Source organism: Xiphophorus maculatus, chromosome 5, assembly GCF_002775205.1.
Source record: "Xiphophorus maculatus strain JP 163 A chromosome 5, X_maculatus-5.0-male, whole genome shotgun sequence".
NCBI classification, from domain to species: domain Eukaryota; kingdom Metazoa; phylum Chordata; class Actinopteri; order Cyprinodontiformes; family Poeciliidae; genus Xiphophorus; species Xiphophorus maculatus.
In genome coordinates, this window is record NC_036447.1 from 16838116 (window position 1) to 16859063 (window position 20948).

Genomic DNA, 20948 nt, shown 5'->3' on the forward strand with positions numbered 1-20948 from the left:
TTATGCATGGAGCACCATGCAAGGTTTGGGTTCAAACAGGCTCACTGGGAGGCCAGGACTCTGCGGCTGGCACAGAGCTGAGTGGGCGAGGGGCCAATATGTCTTTTAACCTGCTTACCCTGGAACCTTGTTCCAGCAGTAAGTGGCTTGAAAAAGGTTTAGAATGAGCATCAAATAGTTGATTTGTTGGATGAAAGCAAAAGAGCAAATGTTGTGCCAAACTACAATTACTGTTTCTTTCATCAAACATTCATTTTCAAGGCTTTAATGTTGAACGTTTTGAAAAGATAAACCCAAAATTTCAGCAAGAGGTGATGACTGACAAAAAGCTTGGCTTAAATTTGGATTTTTAAGATTCAGTTTAAGAGATTTAATTGTTTCCTGAAGAAAATGGAAAAGAATGACCTGAACGAGTTTCAGGGAAAAATTTTAAAATTTTTAGAAACATAGTTACACACCACTTTGTATTGAAGCTGTAAAAAAATAGCATTATCTGATATGAAGCTATGCATACAAAGCAACTGGCATTAATTTAGGGTGGAACTGAAAGAAAATGTGCTGGGAAACATAAAAAAAACTCTCCTCGGTATCTGGATTTTTATTATAAGTTAATTTAAGATTTATGTTTTGACTGCAAACATGCAAAGTTAAAATGACAAAACTGGACATGACACAGCAGTGGAGAACATAGAGAGAAGTGCAAATTAGGAATAAAAAAAGAGAAAAGGTTTTATATTTCTGTTGTTGAGGTGGTGAGAACTATTATTTAGCTATTATTTAGTGGCTGCCTGAGCAGGTAGTTAAGCCTGCCAAACACCAGAGAGCAATAGACAGTGGAGGGAAGATCAAGAAAAGCACTTTAATGTCCTTCATGCTCCTTCCTGATGCTCTTTACACTTTGTTTATCCCGACTGTTGTTTGGAAGCAGTGACTCTCCTATGGGATGCCCAAAGGTCCCAGTCTCTCCAAAGTGCCTTCATCCTCTATACTGTTGGTAATTTTCTGTCTGGTAAAAACCTGTAGCAGCTGCTGTCCGAGCTGCAGCATCACAGAGGTTTAGGTAGGGCAGATACACTGTGATGATTGTAATCAACGCATTAAGTCCTGCTCAAAACTGCTGCAGGTTTAATGCAACAGGAGTTTATTGTTTCACTTATCACAAAAGTAACTAGTGTATTTTTTTGTTAAATCAACTTTGATTTCTGCTTAAATATAACAAAAAAAAAAAAAAATCATATTTTCCATATGATTGTTCAAATATCCTTTCAATTCAGTAACGGTTCTTGCATGGACGACAGCATGTCCGTATGTTATTTATGAACATAAATCACATTTAACTGGCATTGACAGGTCTGGTTTTTACTGAAGTAGGGATGTACTACAAAGTTTGGTTTGGGTTAACCATTAACACTAAAACAAACTAATTCTACATGGAAACTAAGAACACTCAATTAGTTAGTTTAAGCAATAAAATATTCAATATATAGGTTATTTTTGGACCAGATAACAAAAATTAAAACATATATTTATTTTTCAATCAAATATGATTGGAATCAACAAACTTGGATATTATGAGGCCTGTCTCTGGGTTCACAGTGCATCAGGGATATTAAAGCTGCACCCAGTGAACTAAAGTGTGATTCAGACGTAACTGTGAGCAGGTGAAAGAAACAGACAGTGAAACCTTTGTAAAACTGAGAAGTTGTTTGGTATGCTTTACTCTTCTTTGATATCAACCCTGATTGAAGCTTTAGGAAGAATAAGCTCCACAATGACGGGAACTTTAAAGGCTGAACGAGTAAAAGAGAGAAAACTGGAAGCAGAAGAGCAGAACATAAAAAAGGCTTCTGGTGGAGAAGTTTGACTTTGAAGCACTTTTTTCTGTATTATTGCTAGATAAAACCAGCTTTCTGTTATATGTGTTGTTTTGTAAGCTGCCATCTGCCTAAACCAAAGAGATCTCCTCCAGAACCCATATAATGGGACAAATTTACCCAATTTAAGTAGGGAATCTGAACCGAGCTACTGTCCTGAAACTGTGGGATGATTGTTACCTATAAGGGAGTTTAGGGAGGAATATGAAGAAACCCGCCGCATCTTGTCGATGGTTTCAAACGAGAGGATGTACTCGTCGTTGTCGGGACTCCCCAGCGTGCTGCTGGCGCTGCTGCTGGTGCTCAGGTTACCAGGAGAGAAGGCTGCTGGGCTGCCTAAAGAGCAGAAATTGAGAAAAGTGGCATTATTACTCCAGTTGCTGCTGGATAAATTGTAAAATAAAAATAAAGGAAACCATATTACACCCCAATAAGTAAGGAAACATACTTGTCCTCGGAGAATAACCCCTCATAATTTCATGTGAGCTTTCCGGTCCAGGCATGAGCTGCTGTAGCTCACAGTTTCCCCAAACATTACTCTGACTCATACAAGCTCAAATGCCATGCATCCTCCTAACAAACCACAGGCTGAAATGTGAGAATGGAGATTGGTAGAGAATAAAGAGCCGCTCTGCTCGGAGCTCATTGATGATAAACACCCCTGCACATCGGAACGAGCACCGAGAAGGTGAATTAGAAATGGTGTCAGCAGTAGGTTAGGCACTTCACCGAGCGCTGGTGATTTAGCGCTACATGCAGCTCATGCATTACTCAGTGTGGCAGCGCTGGTTCGGAGGGGAGCACGCCTGGCTTTGGCTGCCTGAATCACCGAGAGGTGACAGAAACACAGAAGGCTGGGAGTGACAGCAGACTGGTGTGTGCTTGGAAAGTTGTGGGAGGAAATGTTAGACTGACATTTCTACAGCTGGCTGTAAATGGGATCATTTGTCTTTATTTGGAACCTATTTTAATGAACAAAACGATTACACTTTTTCAGCCTGATAAATACAGCTGCAGGAGGCTGCATGATATCAACATTTAACTAAATAAGGAAGATGAAAAGGTAAAAAAGGTATAAAAAAAGAAGGAATTTGAGTCATTTAGAAGGATGACTAACAGGAGGTAATCTGCTCCAGTTATCTGTCTTTGAGGGAGGAGAGCAGCATTATGTATTTTCCAGGCACATAGAGCCATTTTATAGCAGAGTCAAGTAACTATGTTATCTTCAGTTGTTATGACAATACTTTATATATCAAATTACTCAATCATAGCCGTATCTAATGTCTTAAAATTAGGCCTCTCTTTCTTTAAGAGGCTCCTGCTCTTTCTTAACCTCTACCTTCAGCAAGTTATCACAGCATTGCCTTTCCATTATTCTCAGCTACTTTTAGGAGTGTTGGACTGAGTCATAGTTCATATAGGCTGTGCATAGTATGCTGCTATTTGACAAATGTTAACAACAAGCCAACTAACAAGTTGCATTAGGATGAACTGAAATGTAAGCAATTTTTTAAAATTACTTTGCTCTACTTTGAGATTGTCAAATTCAATCACAGAAATTGCCAAACTTTAAAAAATGGAATCCAGAAATCCATTAATTGATTGGTGTGAGGCAACAGCCTAGTGTTGAGGCAACCTGAAAAAGGCTGAATGTGGCATGCAGGTCTTGAGATGTCTGCTCTAGTCAGGTTGGTTCAGTCACAGATAGAAACAAAACCAGAACTTTAGATGAATATTTTGGTTTAATTCAAACTCGCGGCCTGTTGAATAGAGGTTTCGATAATGTGTTCCTTCAAAAGTCCCTAACATGCTCATCATCCACTGCAAGGTATCTTTCTTATCAAGTTAAAAATACAGCAACAACATTCAGTAAATGTTCTATTAATATCAACTAAATTTTCAATGAAACTGAACAATTTTCAAGAATTACTATTTATTCACAAGAATATAATACTTCAGATTTAACAGTGCTGCAACCTCTAACCCCAAAAGAAATGTCTCAAACCTTCAGCACCATGGACAGCTCAGCGTTTCCAAGAACAATCTGAATGAGGAAAATAACACCACAGCTCTTTTTATTGGATGTTCTCAGTAAATTCAGTAAATATGAAATCATATTCTTAGTAGAGCTACCCCGTTAATAATACCTAAGAGAGAAACTGAAAACTATTTCCGTTCAATAAGATAAGCAGAACTGCCTCGCAAAAAAAAAAAAAAAAAAATCACCAGATATTGAACTGGAAATTAAGTGGATGGGAAAAATGTCGTACAAAAAGACGAATAAACTCATTTAAGTACAGTACTAAAAATGTTAAAATTGGTATTTTAAACTAGCTCTGGAGAATCTGAAGAGTGGTTGGGGGATTGAAGGAACAGAAGCAATTAGTGTGTAAAAAAGAATTTAACTTACTACAATCCATTTTCATGAATACTTGAACTACATGTGTCAGATTCTCTGCTCTGCCTGTATACAGGGGATGAACTGGGTGAAAACGTTGAGCTCCCCAATGCAAACTCCACCAAGGTCACTTTCTATCATAATTGCATAAAGAGTGTAGATATATTAAATATATGGCCCCACAACATTAGAAAAACACCTAATTGTAATACCTTCACTAAATATTTAGATAATATTATGATAAACACACATTTTCCTAATTCTTTCTGTTTTTAGGTTTATTAAAACATCCCTTTTTTATAGGGTTTGGAATCGCAGCCACTAAAAACACACAGCAACCATGGAAGATGGTGAAAGTTCATTGCTGTCCTGCTGAATTTGAATAGCTGGCACTCAAATAATAATTTCCTACCAAATATTTCATCTGAGTAGCACTATGTGATTGTAATACAGCAAAAACTGAAATTGCAATGGCAAGTGCTATGCAATATATTGTGCACCATAAATTACATCTGAAGAATTTCATTTCTGAGTTTTTTTTATTGAGAAAATAAGTTTTGGTAATTTTATTCCCCTCCTACAAACAGCTACCTTTAATCTCAGTTTCTCAGCATCCGTCTCTCTCTCTGTCATACCTTCTTCATTCAGGTTGAGGTTCTGTAGACTTTTGTTCAGATTGCGGGCAGTGGTTACCGCTCGGATATTGGTGTAAGAATTGACGGATCGCAGACGAGGGATGGCCGGGCTGTCTCTCACTGGAGTCATGTTGCCAGGTTCTGATTGTCAACAGAGACAGAAGAAAAAAAATATGTTATTGATGTTTGAAACTTAAAGACAATACCATCTCATTTTTGGTAAACTGTGTAAATTTAGGAACATTTTAAATTTTAAACTAAAATTGTAAAACTGGATAATATTTCCTTAGAAAAAGTCCAGCAACCAGAAATGTTAGAGCGCTGTACAGGTCCTTCAAACTATTTGATTTGCTCCCCTTTCCGTTGTTAGTCTAATGCTTTAAAGGGGGAAATTAAACTCAATATGCTACATATGCATATAGTTTACCACATAAACGTATCCTTGAATTCACAACACACCTGCCTGTGCAGAAAACTGTATCTCTAGCTTTAGATCTTATCATCTCTTCCTTAAGTTCACTCAAAAACCTGTGATGGATAAATGGCGGACAAGGTTTACAAAGCACACTTAACCCCCAACTTTCTATTTTGTGACAAATGAACATTGTAAAAACAATTACACGCACTGTGGGAATAATCCTCCTCAAAAAATACCAAATAGTACAATAAATTAACTTTTGGTGAAAGAAAGAAATCAAATTGTGGGTTAGACTTTGCACATCGTCAAACAAGATCAGCTTCAAATCACCTGCAGCATTGGCTGGTGATGGCACGGCGTAGTTCTTCTCTTCTTCTATGAACTGGAGGGCAACTGTGCAGAAGTTGCTCTCATATTGGACCACCAGGTGACTCAGGGCTACCACCAGCTCCTGAGAAATAGCAAAAACAAAACAAAAAAAAATATCCATAAATAATTTTAGACACTGTCTTAATACTCTTACTGAAATTTTGAAATATTTGCAACTTTGGGATAACGCTATTAGCAAAAAAATCTGCCAGTAGAATTAGGCTTTCTTTTTATAAATATTAAGAAATTGTTTACTTAAAAAAAATTCCATATCTTGCAGAAAAGTTACTTGTAAGTTAGCTTTGTCTTATTTCAAATGTTCTAAGATAATTGTACTAGAAATAAATGTTTTATGCTTGCATTTCAAATGCAACGGCCACAAAATAAAATCGGATTTGTACATCTCAGGTAAGTTTTTGCTTCCATGAAATCCAAGATGAAACTGCATTTCATGTGTGATTGGTGATGAGTGTGATTGTGTAGCACAGAGACCTTGCGGACCACGGGGCTGCCATCGTTGATGAGTTGAGCCAGCATCATGGCCACGTTGTGGTCAATGGTGGTGGAGTGGTCGGTCCTCTCAGCAGAGTTTCCAACAAATGTTCCCAGAGCAAACACAGCAGCACATCTTACCTGCAATTAAATAAAGATGACAAACCTCAACTTTCTGTTCAGCTGGTGTTTGATATAACGCTGTGAACACAACTCTCAGACTTTTAAACACTTTTCTTCTCTTTTAAGACACACAAAACTGACAAAATGCCAAGTGACACCAATAAATAAAAGTTCTAGAAGTAATTAAACACTAGTTTGTCTCCCAGCATCAGTGTAAAATGTGAAGATCATCAAAGCTGCAAGCATCTATTAGCTGATCGGCAGTACAGTATCTCATTTCTCTCTTTCCGCGTCACTGGATGTTTAATCTAAACTCGGCGTCGCCCAGAGAGGATTCTGCATTAGCGACTGATGTCATAAACCAAACCAAATTACAGCACAAGAATTAATATTTTTCTAAGTGGTTTATGGTGGCAACACAAAGCTTCATGACTAAAACAGAAAGCGTTGTTGATGCATTCTGCAGTCACTTCAGCCCTTTTTAATTTAAACCTACAGGAACAGGATGAAGGAAGCATTTTGCAGTTTTGAATTTGTGATTTTTTGGGTTTTCCTTCATACCAAAAACCAGACCTTGCTTAAGAATCACGCAGGTTATCTGCAAAATTAAAATGGGACTTGGTGTTGAAGTTACTGACAGCTCCCAGAGAGACAGCTTAATATGCCTCTGGTCTTAAAGGTGCATTGCGCAAATGTAAGAACAGAAAGTGCAGTCTTTTGTGGATCTCATAAACCTTTGCCTTAGAGAGAAAAGAAACCAATTTTATGTTTAATTTTCCTTTCATGGAAGCCTACCTAACAGAGAAGTGTTGTTTATTGAATAGAGGAAGAGCTAAAATTACACATGCTCTGAATGAGACATTCGTCTCCCGACTCCTTAATCCATAAAATTATCAATACACCTCCATCACCTAAGGGAGCAAACAAGAGAAAACTGAAAATATCAAGTGGATGGCAATTCAATGAATATGAAAATGTCTTTTTAAAGTTTTTGCAACTATGATACACAGAATATCATCAACAGGCTGAACCCTGGAGCAAGAGGGCGTCAGCAGTTGAAGACCAACCCAAGTGATGTTCCAGTCAAGTACTAGAAACTAAAGCTACAATTCACACAGGTTTGTCAAAGCCAGGCAAAGCTACAGAGTTAATATAGACTAAAATCTCTGAGGAATGTTTCTGACACCTTGTTGAACCAAGTAAATGCAAGGTGTACCTGACAAAGTGACCGGTGAGTGCATTACTTGGTAGGTTTTTGTGAAATTCAGTTCACTCATATTTTAGGCAGAGTGATTGTCAGACAGACATCTGAACCATAAGACCTTCCAGGTGATGTTTTACCTGTGTCGTCCTATCAGGCTGCGCAAGAGGTCTTTGGTGTCTCCCTGTGAGTTTTTTGGAGACAACCTCTATCAGAATAAAACAATACTTAGTAGCCTCAAGAGTTATTATTAATTTAAAGCTTTAGTGAAAAAAACCAAAAAAACGTTTTGTGCCTTTGTCAGAGAAACCCTGGAGAGACAGTAGACTTCATGGTCAGTGACTTTAGCCTGAGGCCTCCTCAATGCCACTTGATAACAGAAAGGGCTTTGTTGCAGCATTGTTGTTATCGTCTTCTTTGGCATTTGAAATTAAGTTTAAAAAGTAGAAGAAAGAAAAGCTCTTTTCCATCTAATGCACTTTGTCCTTGACTGGATTTAACCAGGAACAGGAATGTGTATTTTTTCACCTTTTTAAACTAGACTGAAGCTATGGTACATCTGAAAGTATGTCTACAAATATTTTTTGTCAAACTAAAATTCATTTACAGCTAAAGGTTAAGACTCAATTGTTTTTTTTTTTAGAAATTCTTTTCATTGAAGACCATGTTTTCCATGTACGCAGCTGGGAAGATGCAAACTCTGAAAGAGTGAATGTCTGCCTACTTTTACTTTTTCAAACTTGACTTAACTCCAATTAAAGTTGTAGATAGTCGTGAATTTATGCGGCTCTTATTTTCCCTGCCAGGCTATGAAAAAGCAACACAAAGTCAAATTTCCACCACTGGGGAAAACAGCAACCTGTTGACTCCTAGGGTCATTCCTAAACCCCCAACTAAGAAAAAAAAAAACGATTTACCCTAAATACAATTAATATCTACATTACAAAAGATTTGTGTTTGACTCCAAAACAGAGATTAATATCTACAATGTGACCTTTTTAAACATACAAATGTCTAAAATGCAAAATTTATCTGGAAAGAAAAACAGGAAAAAACCCTCTGCAGCCATTACCAACAAAAATTGTTATATTGTTGGAGCAAAAGCCTGGACATGCAGAAGAGGCTGTGAGTGCTTTCTGCAGACCTCAGTTTCAACCCTGAAGATAAAACAGCTGCCAGGGAGGAGGTTTCTGCTGGAAGCAGCTGTTTCTCTAGCAGCATCTGGGTGAATGTTGGGGCGATCTCTGCACGCTGTTCTCTGGTGTCCACGCATGACCCAGTAAGGTGCTGGAGCTCCAGCTGCAACATGAAGGATGTGGGCCTTGACAGAAGAGCGATCTACTTACTGGAAACATGAAGGATCACCGCGTGACAGCATCTGATCGTAAAACATTCATACAGTGGTTCCCTGCTCACTGGAGTTACAGAACGATTTGTTTCTGTGTTCAGTAGAGCATGTAAAGGCCAAAGATGTACAACATGACTCAACAAATGTTCCTTCGGTATTTCTTCAGACAATTTCTCTAAACATATTGCAATTTTTATGTCCATAAACTTTCACAAGCAGCACCAGTTCCATCACAATAAGCCTAAATTCTACCGTATTTTGCTAAAATCTTAGTTTTCTGTGCTCATAAAAATTTGTTCACTGTTATAATACAAAGACAGATGGACAACAACGCATGTAATATACAGAAAACTGTATTTATCCAAACTGATTTTCTTTCATGCCTGACACTAACTTCAGATTTGGATGTTGCTGCTGGTATGAAAACTTTATCATTAAAATCCAAAATAAAACAAAAGTTTTTATAGATTTTTTCATCTCATTTTAATCAACCAGCATTTATTTGTATATTTTTTCTTACAAAATTAAAGTATTAATAGAAACCAGGAGAATAACAAATAAGAAGTCAGAATGTTAAATGTGCTCATAAAACTAGCTTCTTCCTCAGTCTGCAGGACATTAATCCTGGCTTCATCTTACTTAATCATTTTCATCTGATATTTCAAATTGATAAATCAGATCAATTTGAAATACTGATCTGATATATCAGATATCAGATTACCTGTAACGCTTTGAATGACCTTCAGTTTAATAAAAAATTGTGGGTTGCATTTACTGGCACCTCTGGTAAAAAGGTGCCAAAAGTTCCATTTTACCAGACCTCATCAGACCTTAAGATGAGCTCAAGAGAGCAGAGAATATAAGACAACCAAGCACTCTGGATGATCTGGAGAGGTTGTGCAAAGGGGAATTATCCAAAACATTCCTCTGCCTGGCTGCAAATCAAATATAAAAGTAGAAAACAGTTCTGTCATTTTGATAGAATGAAGTTGTACAAAGTAATAACAGCTGGGGTATCAAGAATTGTTGCACTGGTAGTTTTTAATAAAAAACTATTATTTCAGAGAGATATTGTGGTAGTGCAATAAAACATTAATTTATCTTGAGGCTTTTACATGTATTTTACCAGGGGTGAAGAGGAATGTATCTGGCATCTTACCTAATTTAGCTATTAGCCAAATTCTGACCACCATTATTTATAGAGCTCATTTTTATGTCTTTTTCATACAAGAGCCAGCAAAGGAATTTCAAAGTTTAACTACTCTTAAACTTTGACCTATACATTTTTTTGTGATGTCGTTGAAAATGTTTGACATTTATTTCACATGTCTGGTTTCTCAGTTATTATCTTACTGCAGAAAATGGGAAGACAATCAAGGTAAAACAGTTCTGTCTGCTACGTTTAGCTCATTTTAAGCCAGAATACAAACAGAGCTGATTGTCAATCAGTGTTGCTTCCTAAGTGGACAGTTTGATTTCACAGAAGTTTGATTTACTTGGAGTTATATTGTGTTGTTTAAGTGTTCCCTTTATTTTTTTGAGCAGTATATATATATATATATATATATATATATACTGTATATATATATATAAAGTGTGACCCGCACACTTGAATACATCCCAGCCAGTCAAGGTTTAGAAAAATGAAGCCTGTGAAGAACCTCGAACTGCTGATCGAGCACAGAAATAGCCGGCTTCTCTCCACCCTTCATCTGTGAAATCTGCACCCAGCTCAGGTTCCCACACAGCTCCAGTCATGAAGTACTTGTCAAAAGAAAAGAGAGGCCTGTGGATTCTGATGATCCACCAAGACTTTCTTTGGAGGAATGTAGGAGTAGTTGGGCAAAGGAAAGCGTGCTCAAGAACTGAAAACAGCGACAGCTGTGGGTAGAAGGCCGTCTAATTCTGTGATAAATGTAGCAACAATTCTTGTTTGTACGTTTAATCTAGTTTGAAAGCATAAAAACCAGCACTTTATTAAATCTTTGTTTATACGGGTGGCATTGCTCCATTTTTCTTATGACAGCTTCAACTTCAGAGGGAAAAATCTTAATAGGAAATCTACAAATGTAAAGCTAACCCAACCCTACTGAGAATTTAAGATAGATCTGGAATCTACAAATTTAAAATCTTTTCAGTTTGAACAATAGAAACAATCAATAAAGTAATTATAAATCAGAAATAAACAACAGCTGGCAAAAGTATTTAAACCTTTGGAACATTTTCACATCTTGCCACATTACAAACAATCTTTAATCTGTTTTATGACAAAATAATTGCACTTAACTGTGGAGTGGAAAAATATTTGTCTGACAAACTGGAAATGTGGTGTGGATTTGTATTCAGGCCTCTTGAGGCAAAATTTTGGCATTTTTGCTTAATGTTCTTTACAAAACTGATGAAGCCAGGTGAGACTGAATGGAAAAAATTTGTGAAGAGAAATGTTTAACTCTTGTCCTCTCTCTATATGGACACAGAACAACTACAAAACCGACATTTGGTGCCCCATAAATACACACCTTCATGTGTTTTTGACTGTGTTTAAGGTGTGGCTCAGACTTCTCACCTCAGGGATGGGATCTGACAGCAGCGTATACAACTTCTCATGAGCGCTGTCTCGGACGCCACACCAGCGCGCTGGTTCAAAGTTCTGCCAGATCCGGCCCAGGCAGATCGCCACCCATTGTCGGAGCAACGGGTGGGGGTCAGAAAGCTGCTCCAGGCAGTTGGCGATCAGGTTACCCTGAAGACAGGCCTCCTAGAAGGCAGAAAGACGAGGAAAGGATGTTGGAAAAATAAATTGTTTAGCTGTCTACTTTGATCTTTTATAAAGGAAAAAATATATGTTATTTACAGTTAAGAATAGACAGAGCTCTTCTGACTGTGACTGCTGTTACTCGTGGCTGAAACTGGTCTTTCTGTATAGGATTCATGACAAAACAAGCATGATAGGAGCCTAATCCTACCAAGCAGCACAGAGGTCTTAGGTTGACTTGAAACTCATTAGTCAATAAATCCCCACTAACCTCGAGTCTAAACCTTTTGCTGTGAGATTTGGACAGAAAAGATTATAGATTAGCAACACGACATTAAGACTTTACTAAAATTAACTGTGAAGTCTGCAAAGTTGTGACACATAATTTTTTTTAATCATATTGATGTTAAATATTGTTTTATATTTGGATTTTAGCTCTATTGCTTTTACTTCTTTAAGCAAGTTATCAAAAATGCAGCAACTGCAGCGACTGGAAAGAAAATCCATGCTATGTAAACTGAGATGATAAAACAGATCCATTCTATAGCAGCACTGAGGAAAGCTCTGCAGTGTTACTACAATACTTTGAGAGCTGATAACGCAGCTCACATGTTTGATTTGAATGTCATTATGGGTAAAAAATAAACAGACTTAATACAATAAAAGAAAAAAATGAAAGAGTATTTTGTCCATTTACATAGTGGATTTTCTTTTGCTTTTCTGTCAAATTTTGATGTTGCAGATCTTCAGACATTGTGGTTAAACTGACCACACCCCCAATTAAATCAGTAATATAATTAATCATAATTAATCACATATTTCCAGTTGAATGAACATGTTCAGTCCTAGACTTATAGTATAAAGAAAGCAATTGAATTGAACATCATCAAGTAGGAGAAAAAAATTTTCATAAAGAGACACATCATGCCTCGATCTAAAGACGACACTTTATCATCTGGAAAGGGTTAAAAAGCCATTTATAAGCTTGTGGTTCTCAGATCACCAACATCTGGGTTATGCAACAGAACAACATTCTGATGCAGACCAGCAAGTTCAACCTTGAATGATTTCAATAGCTGCCTCATAAAAGTCTGGACTGAAAGCTAATTGAGATGAGCTTAAATTGGCCATTCATGCTGAAAATCCTTCCAATATGGCTGACTTAAAATGATTTGACAAAAGAAATGAGGCAGGATTCCTCCACAGGGATATAAAAGCCTCATTGTTAGTTTTCACAAATGCCAAATGGCTGTTGTTGTCCAGAAGGGTTGCAAGAATCGCCAGAATGATCTGGATAGCTTTTTCCTTTAGTAAATAAAATCATCAGAACATTTTTTCCTTCTGTTTTTGCTCAGGTTTAATTTTATGATCTGATACATTTAAGTACGAGGGGCAAACATTTTTCACAAAGCTTCAAATCGCAGATTCTAATTAACAAAAAAACATGAATTACAACAGCAGTGAAGAAATATATGAACACAAAGTACACTTTCTTAGCAGGTTTTATAGTTATATCTGATTAAAAAAAGAGAAATTACTGGATACTCAACTCTAACTTGCATCTTAATGTTGCTAATTTCTACTGTGATGATGGGTTGGTGACAGCTAAATGCTGCAGCAGCAATGTTTGCTACTATTAAACCATAAAAATGTACTATAGAACATATTTCTAATGAGGAACTTTTAGGATTTTCCTTTTGGGAAATGTAGGCCTGAACTGCTTCATTCAGTTGTTCCTTTTCTAATTTTCTGCTTTTGTTTGTCCAATTGGTCAGTAAAATATTATTTTCTGTAAACCTTCCCAATAAAGAGAGAAAAAGTAACTACAACTGGTAGATATTGCAGAGAAGTAACTTTTTTGTTGCATTTTTAACAACTTAATTATGACTAAAATCAATCACATTATTTGTGAGCAGTGATAATATTAAATAAAATAGAAATATGCCATTTTTGGGCAAATAGGTTGAAAGTTTGGTTGCCCCTGGTGACATAAAATATATATTTTTCCTTTATTGTTGCACTCATGATCAAAATGAGACCCATTTTAGTTCATTGCCTGGTCAATCTCATATTTTAAATCAGCAACCTGTTGACTATTATGAATAAAAGCTTCAAATACGTTTGTCAACATTGTGATTGCTGTGTGGCACATTCTCAGCTTTAAATCCAAAGCAATGAATGGCGTTGTTTAACATAAGAAATAAACAGGAAACTGAAGTGGAAAAGCAGGGAGAGAGTGTCTCTGTAATGTCACAATCATCTATTATTTACAGAAACCAGCAGGAGATGTGGGAGTGCTCAGTTTACAGAGAAATATACATGAAGGATTGGTGTTTCTGAGCCTGACAACAGGCACAGGTTTTCTGATTTGTCACTTTTATAAAATGTAATATCAGAAACAGGCACATGAGTGGGAATAAAAGACACAAATAACAACCATAACTAGACAGAAATATTACAAATATTTTCTTAGGAATTGTTTGCGTGTCTGGGTGGAATGGTGAGTTACATTATCCCTACGCTGCCCCGCTGGGTATTTGATGAGCAGCAGACATAAAAGGCTTCTGGGATTGCACGCAGGAGGCCGGGGGCCGACGGAAGTGACTCTTTTGGAGATAAAGTGTCACCACATAGGTGGCTGGGGCAGAAACAGAGGCTGCAGAAGTAACTGCTGCTGACAAAACTGTCACATAACCAATATCTACTGGAAATATACAACAGTCGACAGAGATGACAGCTGGCTCTGAGAAGACCTCGTTTCCTGGCGAGAGGAGTAAATTAATAATTTGCCTTGTGCTCCCTCTGGCCTTCTGACGATCCACTCGGAGCCACACACACAAATTCAAACCGGTTCTGTACCTGGCCTGTGTTGTAGTTGTTGACGATGACAGCCAAAATGAAAACGGCCATGGTACGATGTTCCGCCTGAAATAGAGGAAAACATTTCTCAACCCTCTCACAGTAAGCTATTAATATTTAAACAGCTTCGCATCAACTTAAGCAGAAACAATCGCATGAAACACTTTTTACCAGCGACGGCGGCTGATACTTACAGGCATGTAACTGTCAGCTAATACAGACAGGAAATACTTGTGTCCGTTGTCTTTCACAAGGTCAGCTTGACATGACTGTGAAGATGGAGAGCAGGAGTTGAGAGGCTTCACTCTTCATTCAGAGTAACAATTACGTATTATAATGTGTTGCTTTTTTCTCTTTTTCCCGGAACAGACTGAGTCACGAGTGAATACTATTATTAAATCAGAATCAGTTGAAAAGAACGGTTGTCTTCAAATTTTCCTCAAAAACAAAATATTAGGTAGTACAACAGTAATAAGCAACAACTGTTGCCAGATTTTCACCATTTCTAACTAAAATTAACAAAAAAAAAAGCTGACGCTTCAGCTCTTAAACATGGCTGCATGTTTGTTATTTAACATATATTTTGATAAATTTGTAAGACTTTATAAGGCCTTTGAATTTGAGTTTTATTTATTGGCACAACTCGTCATCTCCAAATCCTTTAACAACAACATTGTTTAGGAGGTGCACTTTATCCCCACAGTTTTGACAATTACTGTTACTCTTAAGTAAAAGGAAAAAAATGAGGAAAAGCACTTTAAGCCTCTCTCCATCCATTTCTGTAATGTTTTCCTTAGCCAGAGTGAGATTGTGAGAATGTCACTGATATGAAGAAGAAAAATGCTTCAGCTGAATGCTCACAGTTTAACTCTCTAATGTCTAATTTGTGAGAAAATTACACTATAGGTTTACTTCACAATCAAAATGGTGATTAATTTATAAAACAAACATATTAATGCAACCCTGAACCTTTTAGTTTAAATTTCGACAAATTCCAAGTGTTTTGATTACATTAATGTTTAAGTGCCCATTCTATGAGGTTTTAAATGAAACAGGAAAAAACAGGAAACAGGAAAGAAACACACAGATGTTTACCATCTGTGCGTTTCTTGTTAAACTCATTGTTTAGCATTACTTACACTATCCACAGCAAGGATTTTGGCCCAGATGAACACCAGCAGCGGCCGCAGCTCCCTGGCTGAACTCTGGAGCAGCTTTAACACATATGGGAAGATCCCAACGGACAGGGCCTGCAAGGTCCCGAAACAACACAGCATCGGTGCTTACAGGGCAAAGTCATGTGGCATCTCAGCAAACAGGTGTGAGGATAGAGTAAAGCTGAATCAGGCAGCAGACTGGCCCTGATGTAAGTGTTGAGATGCTGTTTATCACTTTCTACAATGCTCCTTTATATATATATATTTTTGAAAAATTAAAAAAAATAGAGGTTGGGACAGACCACAGAGCCATAATCTCAATCGTATGGAGAAACTATTGGTAGGACTGAAAAGGCCTGAAAAGACCAAATGGATTCAGTTACAAAGGTTCTGTCAGGAGGAAAGGACCAGAACTCCAGTAAAGTATTGTGAGAAGCTTGTGGAAGGAAACCCAGAAGGTTTGACCCAAATCATAAAGCTTAAAAAACATTATTTCCTGAAACTGGCCAAATGTATGTGAACTTCTGAAATCAATAAATTTACAAAAAAAAACCAAATCTCTAAAAAATGTTCTCGCAAAGTTTTCTAGCATTTAACAAATAGATATAATTTTGGTCATTCTAATTGACCTGAAACAAGAGCTTGATCTGACTTAAGGTCAGACAGCAAGATAAAAAAATATTTTTACTTGGTGAAATATCTGGTTTCAACTGTATGATTACATTTATTAAGGGAAAACAGCACGGAGGGGATTTTTTTAGATTAATTCTTAATATGTGGTCAATATTACCAAAGTGTTCTTTGTAAACCACGTGAGCTGATCGCATATTTTGGTTTTATTTCATCTGAAGATCACGTTTAATTCGTGAGCTTCGATAATTATTTGACTGTGCAGAGTTTGTGTATGTTTTATTGCACTGTTGTTTAAATCTTTCAAACCATTTTGATAGATTTAAAAATTATGCAGTTATTACTATGGTGAAACATATTTTTATGGTTTCAAATTGTATAAACTACCTTTGACATTCAGGGTTTAACTATGTCCGAATTCACTTAGCAGTGTCAAACCGATATAAAAGAAGCGAACGAACCAGACTGACGGCCCAGGGTCCCAAATCCAGGAACCGTCCAAGCAGGTCCAGAGCCCTCAGCCGATGCACTTGACTCAGGAGAACCTGAAAGGTAGGAAAACAGATCAGAGGTAATCTGGGTTTGCCTACAAAACCGGAGGGAAGTCTGAGATTAAAGGAAGAGGAAGAGCAGCAGGGAATATGGCAGAGAAGGTGGATTGGAACAGGTGGTGCTCCCACCACTACTAGAACCAGAACCATTACTGAGTGTGTGGGCATGCCGGCGTGGGCAGATGGGTGTGTCCTCTTGGCTGCCATTTTATTTGGATGCTTACAGAGGTATCGAAGTATGACATCATCTGAGTGGGCGCTTTAACTTACCTGCGTTCATATAATAAAATACCGATGCCAACTGGGAATAATTTAGAAAGCTGTTGTAGCCACACAGGATTATTTATAGGATGCATATGGCAGATGCTAAAAATACATAAATGCTTGTGTTTGCATAGACTATGCAATGCAGCATTAAAATCTGTGTGAAGGCAGGACGCCGGAGCATCTCCATGTGACTTTCACAGTGTGTGTGGGAACAAGCATATGGAGGACCGCAGACTCACACAAGCATCTCCTCCTACACACGACGCATGAACAGAATCCTCGGGGGGACATCGACCTGTAAGCGTGACCGCAGAAACAGGAGGAGGCTGGGGGAAGACCGCAGCACGTCTGCCTCCAGCTCTGAGGAGGAGCGTGGGAACGTCCGTGCTCGTGTGTTTTTACGTGACGTAGGCGCCGCAGAAAAGCCACGGGGCAACAACCCGACCCAAACCTCTGCTGGTATGAGCGCAATCCAACTAAATCCATATCTTTCTTTCATTCTCACCATCGCCGACTACATTTGGTGTGCATTATTCATAGAGCAGAAGGCCTGGAAGGAATGGAAATAAACTCCCAGATCAACACTGCAACATAACAGAGAACGTGAGTGTGTTTTTACCGCTGCAATATCTTCACCTCACTCTGATTCGCAAGCAGTGAGTAAGCGCTGCCTCCTGTTCTCCTGTGTCTGAGCACCGATGCACGTCATGTTGCAGTGCCTCGTAAAAATATTCACACCCCCCAAACTTTTTCACGTTGTGTCAAATCTGAAAAAATAGCACATACTGATTCTTCTAAATAAAATCTGATGCCACTAATTATTTTCCAAAGTCACTAAATTAGTAAATAAAATGAGTAAGGGCAAGGAAAGCATTAGTTTGAGAAGCAGTGGAATCACCACTGTTTACCTCTGGAGGAGCTGCAGGGAACCCCAGCTCAGGTGGACATAGCTGCAGACAGGACAACTTTTAGAAGCACAGGCCACAAATTTTGGTGTTTCTGGGAGTGTCAAAAATAAAGCGACTGTAATCAGGAAGCCATTACAAATATGCCATAAGCAATATAATAGGCACATGCAAAATGCTGTGTGTGGCAGAAAATCCACAGTGAAACACAGTGGTGCAAGCATGATGCTGTGGGGATGGGCTTTTTTTCCAGTAAAGCCAGTGAAGTTTGTCAGAGTTGAGGGGAAAATGGATAAAGACGAATAAGAGTACAATCCTAAAAGAAAACCTGTTAGATGACGACAACCCTGAACATACAGCCTGAGCGGCAACTCCATCGTTTTCAAAGCATATGCAGATGTTAGAATGGCCTAGTTAAAGGCTAGTATTGTTGAAAACTCTGTATGCTTTTCGTTTCATTTCGCAATCATGCTTTGTGTTGGTCTCTCACATTAAATCCTAATGACTTACATTTGTGGTTGTAATGTAAGAAAATGTTCAGGTATGAAAACGTACGCTCTGTGTGAGGTGAATATGTTGTTTAATAGCTACAGCAGCGTGTGGAGGAACAAAAAGGCTTAAACGCCTCTGTTACCGTAGCACTGCGATTTTTAAATGCTGTAATCCCTTCGCACAATCTGCTAATCCTTTTTAGATGAAATAGCTGTTGTCAAGACAACGCAGCACAGCATCTCAAACCTGCTCTAGATGAGTTGTTGCTCATTTTGCTAAAGACCATTATTGATGGATTACTCTGCTTTTCTTGTTTCTTGTTAATCTTTCATCCTTCAAATGGTGCCTGAATATATTTGGCATCAAATCATAAGCGCTCTAAGGAAATGCCAGTCTTCATCCTCCTGTAACAGTGTGTTTAAACATACAGGATCATCCAGTAATACGTACACATATATTTTTTTTCCAATCATGGTGTTCAATCGCATAAAGTTGCACAAATTGAACGGCTACTGCAGCTGTTTCCCTGTTGTTTCCAAACAAACACACACACATGCACACGCATACACACAGCATCCACGTGCTCTTCAATCATGGCGCCTTTTTCCTGGCTTTTAACGGGTCCCGACGGGCCCCGCTGTATGGATGTGCTGCTGCTCGCAGAGCGCTGACTCAGCAGGAAATTACCATTCAGCACGGACAGCTTCATGCAGCTACTACGCTGTGATATAATGCAACGCCGCCACTGTACCACCCTGCGGGGAAGATGGCGGTGGAGGTGGAAGGACGAGAGCGAAGCATCAGACTGCAGCCCCCCCCCCCCCCCCCAACAAATTTACCATCTCTACCAGACACAGGAGCGGCCACAGAAGTAGGTGTAGCTGTAGGGCTGTAATAAAGGAAATTAGCCTGAAAGTCCTGAACTGAACTTCCAAGAAGGATTTTCACACTTCTGAGGTAAAAGATGTGGTAAAAAGGAACGCCTGGTGTAATAAATTATAATAAATTAAGCCTTGGAGAAGAGCGAGATCTCAGCATAAGAAGTAGTCCCTGTAGCAGTAATATTCCCGGCTACCGGTACAATTCTGGCAGGTGATTTGTGAGTTTAATCAAGATGCTATTGCTTCATAATGGAGAATAAAGCCTTTTCTGTGCAATCTGCAACACTGATGGCTTTAGGTATCAGGTAAAATCGACAGCAGCACTTTATGTAGCGGTAGTCAGTTTAAGCAGCTGCTTGGTGTGCGTGTAAAAATGACCAAAAACTCATTAGTCAGGCAAAAAAATCTTGATTTTCTCTCATCCGGTGCTGTGTTTTTAATGCTAATGTGATTTTTTTTGTTTCTTTTTTTAAAAAAAAAGGGAAGACATGCAGTTTTTACACTGTGGAATTAGCAATAATATTGTTTTGTATCAGAAGAGTAAAGCTGAGTGTTTTATTAAATTTCTACAGGATGTCAGAGTACCATCTATGATACCATTTCTAATTATTTTCTAGAACCCTTGTTTAGCACTTTTGAGTGAGCCATCAATGCATTAGTGCCAATTATCAACATATTTTAAAAAAGAAAATCTGGCAGCCAAAAGACAAACTGCAGAAAGCAGTGCAAATATCCTTATCTATTAAATATAAGTAGATGTGAGTCATAAGATAAATATAGGACAAAAGGAAAGAGTGAGAGGAAGACAGAATGGCATCTTCTCACTAATAATTGCAAAATGAATAAATTATCATACTTTCTTCCCACAGAAATAATGAAAAAATCCTACTGATCAGTTTCACTTCTTGTAGTTATAGTATAACATACTAAAGCAAATATTGAATCTATGCTTGACTTCGATGTTCATGTTTTTAATATGCTATATTCTCCAATCACCAGGCTTTGCGTAGATCATTTCTGGGTTAATGATCTACGCATCATGCATACAGAAAACACTGATTATAAGAAGGTGTGCAGGGGTGCCTGTGTGTGTGTACCTGCAGCACTATGGGGAGCTGCTCAGGAGGATTTCTGTTCTCCACACCCATGGTCAACCAGACCTGAAACGCCGTGAGCTGCTCTGCAAAGAACGGACTGTGCTGTGGACACAAGCAGCAGAAGTAACAAAGATATTAGAGCTTTTACTGCGCTGAATTTTCTTCTCTCTTACACACACACACACGCACCGCCAGTCTGCAGCAACTAGCTCATCATTTCATAAAAAGGCCCAACATAATGAGCTGAGAGGTGACACTGCACTGCAGCAACAACATAAATCCCGATCGATCATGATCAGCTTACCGTCTCTGTGGTCTCTGCTGCCGTGGCAGGCCACCTGATTGGCTGCTCGCCCCACGTTATTTGATCATGCTGTGAGGTGAAATTACAGCAGGAATCATGCCATGTTTGGGTACGGTAATAGATCTTGAGGAGGGAAATGACAGCACTGAACTGGATGGATGGGTTAATTTATAAATAATCACAGCAGGAAAA

At 38.3% G+C, this 20948-nt stretch overlaps 1 protein-coding gene across 6 annotated transcripts in view; it reads right to left on the reverse strand.

Moving 5' to 3' along the window:
• Window positions 1-20948, reverse strand: part of rptor (regulatory associated protein of MTOR complex 1) — a 142422-nt gene that overhangs the window by 38795 nt on the left and 82679 nt on the right. For 4 of the 6 annotated variants that reach the window (XM_023333675.1, XM_023333676.1, XM_023333674.1 and 1 more), the window contains exons 12-22: window positions 20757-20825; window positions 20453-20554; window positions 16721-16804; window positions 15612-15722; window positions 14667-14741; window positions 14473-14538; window positions 11425-11616; window positions 6187-6327; window positions 5656-5776; window positions 4908-5048; window positions 2055-2210 (exon numbers count right to left, since the gene is read on the reverse strand). In XM_023333675.1, coding sequence (XP_023189443.1) covers window positions 2055-2210; window positions 4908-5048; window positions 5656-5776; window positions 6187-6327; window positions 11425-11616; window positions 14473-14538; window positions 14667-14741; window positions 15612-15722; window positions 16721-16804; window positions 20453-20554; window positions 20757-20825 — 1258 coding nt within the window. The remainder of the gene's footprint in view (window positions 1-2054; window positions 2211-4907; window positions 5049-5655; window positions 5777-6186; window positions 6328-11424; window positions 11617-14472; window positions 14539-14666; window positions 14742-15611; window positions 15723-16720; window positions 16805-20452; window positions 20555-20756; window positions 20826-20948) is intronic. The other 2 variants (XM_023333677.1, XM_023333679.1) reach the window with 1 other exon arrangement.